This window comes from Caenorhabditis briggsae (genome assembly GCF_000004555.2).
Source record: "Caenorhabditis briggsae complete genome, chrIV, whole genome shotgun sequence".
Taxonomy (NCBI): Eukaryota; Metazoa; Nematoda; class Chromadorea; order Rhabditida; family Rhabditidae; genus Caenorhabditis; species Caenorhabditis briggsae.
Genome location: NC_013487.2, coordinates 15,480,215 through 15,484,401, shown reverse-complemented (window position 1 = coordinate 15,484,401; position 4,187 = coordinate 15,480,215). Strand labels below are relative to the sequence as shown.

General features: G+C 45.0%; 1 protein-coding gene across 1 annotated transcript in view; it reads right to left on the bottom strand.

Annotated features, from left to right (window-relative positions):
- CBG05362 overlaps nt 1–4,187 on the bottom strand; it is a gene marked incomplete at both ends in the record, with an annotated part of 12,658 nt that overhangs the window by 7,417 nt on the left and 1,054 nt on the right. Inside the window, 3 exons of the mRNA XM_002634720.1 lie at nt 565–890; nt 1,220–1,366; nt 1,928–4,055. Coding sequence (XP_002634766.1) covers nt 565–890; nt 1,220–1,366; nt 1,928–4,055 — 2,601 coding nt within the window. The remainder of the gene's footprint in view (nt 1–564; nt 891–1,219; nt 1,367–1,927; nt 4,056–4,187) is intronic.

Sequence of the window (4,187 nt, the reverse complement as noted above, 5' to 3'; positions counted from 1 at the left end):
CGAGCTTTCTGGTGATGCTGAATTCTCAACATTTTCGAAAATTTTAAATTTTCGGGATTTTTTGCAATTTTCGAAAAAATTTACATCGCTAGAAAGCTCTTAAAATTTCCAGCAAAACTGACTAATTTTTATTGCTCTAGCTCCGAAGTAAAGCGAGTTATGCGCCTTTAAGTTTGGCCAAGAGACGCAGACAGCCGAGAGTGTTCTAGCTTCTCTGCGTCTCCTCTGCCCTACAGAAGAGGGAAATGTTTAAAGGCGCATAACTTGCTTCAAATTGAGCTACAATTATGAAAATTTGCTAGTTTTGTAGGAATTTTCAAGAGCTATCGACTGATATAACAATCATTGAACAAGTTTTGGAAAAAGGTAAGAAGAGAGACGCAGAGAAGCGAGCCTGACTTGTTGCCTCGCGCGGCGCAAAGTTTAAAGGCGCATATCTCAAAAACGCAAAGAGCTATTCAAAAGGCCTCAACTAGTAAAATATAGCTCTTTTCTTGCTAAATCTAGTGGTGTAGAATTCCAATTAATACCACAAGTTCTAAGTGTTTCTGTAGGCCAACTCACCACAAAGATCCCTCACAACCACTTGTCCCGCTTGGCACAAGTACTCCTCTTGGATCTTCAAACTTCCCACATCTGGCCGTCCGTTCGGTAGAACCTTCTCAAAGTTTAAAACTCCTGATTGAATCTCATTGTGCAACGCATCTCGAATCGTTGTCTCTTGCCCGGTTGATGGATCCGTCAGAAGACGTCGTTTCACAGGAATCTCGATTTCGACACCAAATGTCGAGGCGAGAATTGATTCTGACTCACGACGTCGTCTCGAAGGAGGTAGGGGTGGTCCACCGCACTCCACACGAACCTGTGTGCCAACGCAGCCATTTATGTCACTGAAATTGGAAATTTTAGCTGTTGTGGAGCTTGCCATCTTCGAAAATTGGTATTTTCAGAAGTTCTAAGCTGTTTTCAAACTTTATAAACATTAAAATCGGATTCTACATCAAAAACTACCCTAGGAACATAATTCGCAAGTCAAAAAACGCACATGGCCTAACTTTTCCCCTGTGGCCTAGAAAATCCAAAAACTCGGCCACCATGAAAATTTTTATTTTTCTTGGTTTCTAATGTAGATTTTCATGGGGAATTAGAATTTTTAACCAATAAAGCGTTTAAAAAGCCCGGAGAAGCTCAAAAAGTTCTCTGGAACTTAGAAACTTACGTCAAAGAGCACATCTTCCACTTGGTATCGATTGCATTGATAGTTTGGAGCACTTTTTGGGTAAATGCTTCTTTTGAGGATTCAGTGCAAGCCGGAGAGCTTCCGTAGATGATTCGAACGATGACGACCTTGGTGGCTGGGACGTGTCTGGAAAAATTGTTTTATGGAATTTTAAGAATGTGCGATAAGCCAAATTATCTCGGTTCCTATAAGAGTTATCAAAAAGCGGTCAACTGATTAAATATAGCTGATAATATGATAAACATTTTTGTTAGTTAACAAAATTTTTTTAGCTCTTACAGTAGCCGAGATAATTTGGCTCAAAGAGGACCAGTATCAGTTGAACCTGTGTGATAGCAAGGGCGCTTTTTAACTCTCATCTTTGATGCAATTTATCTCAGTTCCTGTAAGAGCTATTGAAAATTAGTCAACTGATAAAGTATTTATCACATTATCAGTGATATTTTGTTAGTTGATAACGTTTTGATATCTTTTACAGAAAATGAGATATACAAGGTTAAAACTAGCTAGCTCCCTCTAGACGCGCTAACCGTCAACTTTGAGCCTATTTATCTGGGTTACTGTGAGAGCTATTAAAAAATGGTCAACTAACAAAATGCAGCTGATAAAAAAACAAAAAATTTATTAGTTTACAAATTCTTGATATCTCTTACAGTAACCGAGATATCTGAGCTTCTGCAAACTCACTTAGTACACTGCGGATATCTGAACATGGTGCTCGGACTCTTATTCGGCTTCCATTTCCCATCAGCCGCACAAGTGTAAAACACCGCCGGACCCCGTGGGAACTCAAATCCATCTCGACACTCAATAGAGCACGCTTTGTACTTCAACTGTGGTCCCCACGACTCGCAACTCTGAACACCATTGACCGGATCCGCCGCATCCACACAATTCTCCTTCCCGACGCGGATTTTGAAGTTACACTGGGCTTGATTGGTCTGATTATCCGTTGCGATGTACAGTACGTCGTATTCTCCCCAGGTGAACATTTGACCCTGCTTTAGGTTCTTCTCAATCTTCTCTATCTTGGAGGCGGAGCTTAGGAAGCTTGGTTCTGGCCAGGTCACATTGGTCTCTCGATCCAGGGAAGATATCACTAGATCTGATGGGCAATCTTCTACAAGGATCTTTCCTCCATGAGGTTGAAGGTTCTTGGGACCCTCTTCCATTCCACAAGTCGACTTATGCGTCTTCTCCACTCTTCCCTGAATCTTACTGTAGCCTTCAAACCTCACTAGAAGCCCCTTATAAACTTCCTCGGATCGCTGACAATGCTGAACCATCAGCGGAAGCTCCTCCTCAAAATCAATCACTCTGTTCCATACCCCAACTCTGGCGATGGATCCTACGAAGCTTGGAAGTGCTCCAGATCCTAGGGTAACGCCTGCCTGCACATCTAACTGCTTCCCGGGGGCGTATCCAGTGTTGGAGTAGATTCGAAGCGAGTTCCAGATGACTGAGTAGGCGCCAGTGGTGGATTTCCAGGTGATAAGAAGGTGATTCCATTTTCCATTGTTGAGAGACTGGGAAGTGGAGAAGGGGACCTCGATGGTGTCGGAGGGGAACAAAGAGAGTTTTACAGAACTGGAAGATACTTCTAGAAGCGTCTGAGATCCATTCTGGAAGCTGTGCAGCCTGAAGAAGCTTGCCGGCTGGTGTGGCTTCTCAAATTTCACCCAGAGACCAACTGATAAAGCGCTGGACTCTATCCTAAATGGAGCATAAAGGCTAGCAGTGGTAGGGCGGAAGGGGTCCAGGAACTGTAGATCGTAATTGGTATTGATCATTTTGTCGCAATGTACTCCGGTTAGATTGAAGGGACATTGGCAGATAGCATGATTTATTTGATCCAAACATTGGGATCCAGATGGGCAGCGGGTGGTTTGGCATTCATCGATGTTGGTTTCACAGTGCTCGCCGGTGAAGCCAGGCTGGCAGGAGCATTTCTTCAGAGATCCAGCTTCCTCGCAGACTCCTCCGTTCTTACAAGAATCCGCACCACATCCGGTGTTCCTGAATTCACACCCCTTTCCTGTGAATCCTGCGGGACAGCTGCACTCTAGATGGCTCCCGAAATCGCCACACTCTCCACCATTATGACATGGGGCTCCGATACATCTATTCGGAGCAGTCTCACAGTTCTTTCCACTGACACCTGGGGGACACACGCAGAAGTAGTCTCCTACAAGTCCTACACAATAACCATTGTTCCTGCAAGGCTTCGCGGCGCAGGATCCATTGTCTTGTTCGCATTTTGGTCCGGTCCAGCCTTGTTTGCAGACGCATTTGAAGGATCCACCCAGGTCCACGCATTGGGCATCGTTGAGGCATGGAGAATCGGCACATTGGTCTTGTTTGGTGCCGCAGAGAGGTCCGGTGTAGCCTGGCTTGCACACGCACTTGAATTCGTTGATTCCATCTCGACAACTCTCGGTTCCAGAGGGCTCACATTGGTTTTGAGCACACTCATCCACATTCATCTCACAGTGTACCCCATCAAACCCTAGAGAGCAATCACAATGGTAGGTTGGTCCCATATTGGTGCATGTGGCATTGTTGTGACAGGGGTTCTTTGAGCAATGGTCGACTAGATGTTGGCAATGAACACCCTCGTATCCATCAGCACACTCGCATTTGTAGCCGTTGATCTCGTCGTGGCACTTGGCGTCGTTGTGGCAGGGGGAGTCGGCGCATTCGTCGATATTGATGTCGCAGTTGTCGCCGGACCAGCCGGGTTCGCAGAGGCACTCTCGGGAGTAGAGTTTGTCGATGCAGAGACCGTGGACGCAGGGGGAGGAGGCGCACAGGTTGTCTGGAAATTTGAATAGTTTCACATAGTTCAGGATACCGTAAAACCTCTAATAGAACGACACCCGGATCGTCCACTTTGAGCCTAAGTATCTCACTTCTTTTGAAAGATATCAAAAAGTAGTTAACTAGTAAA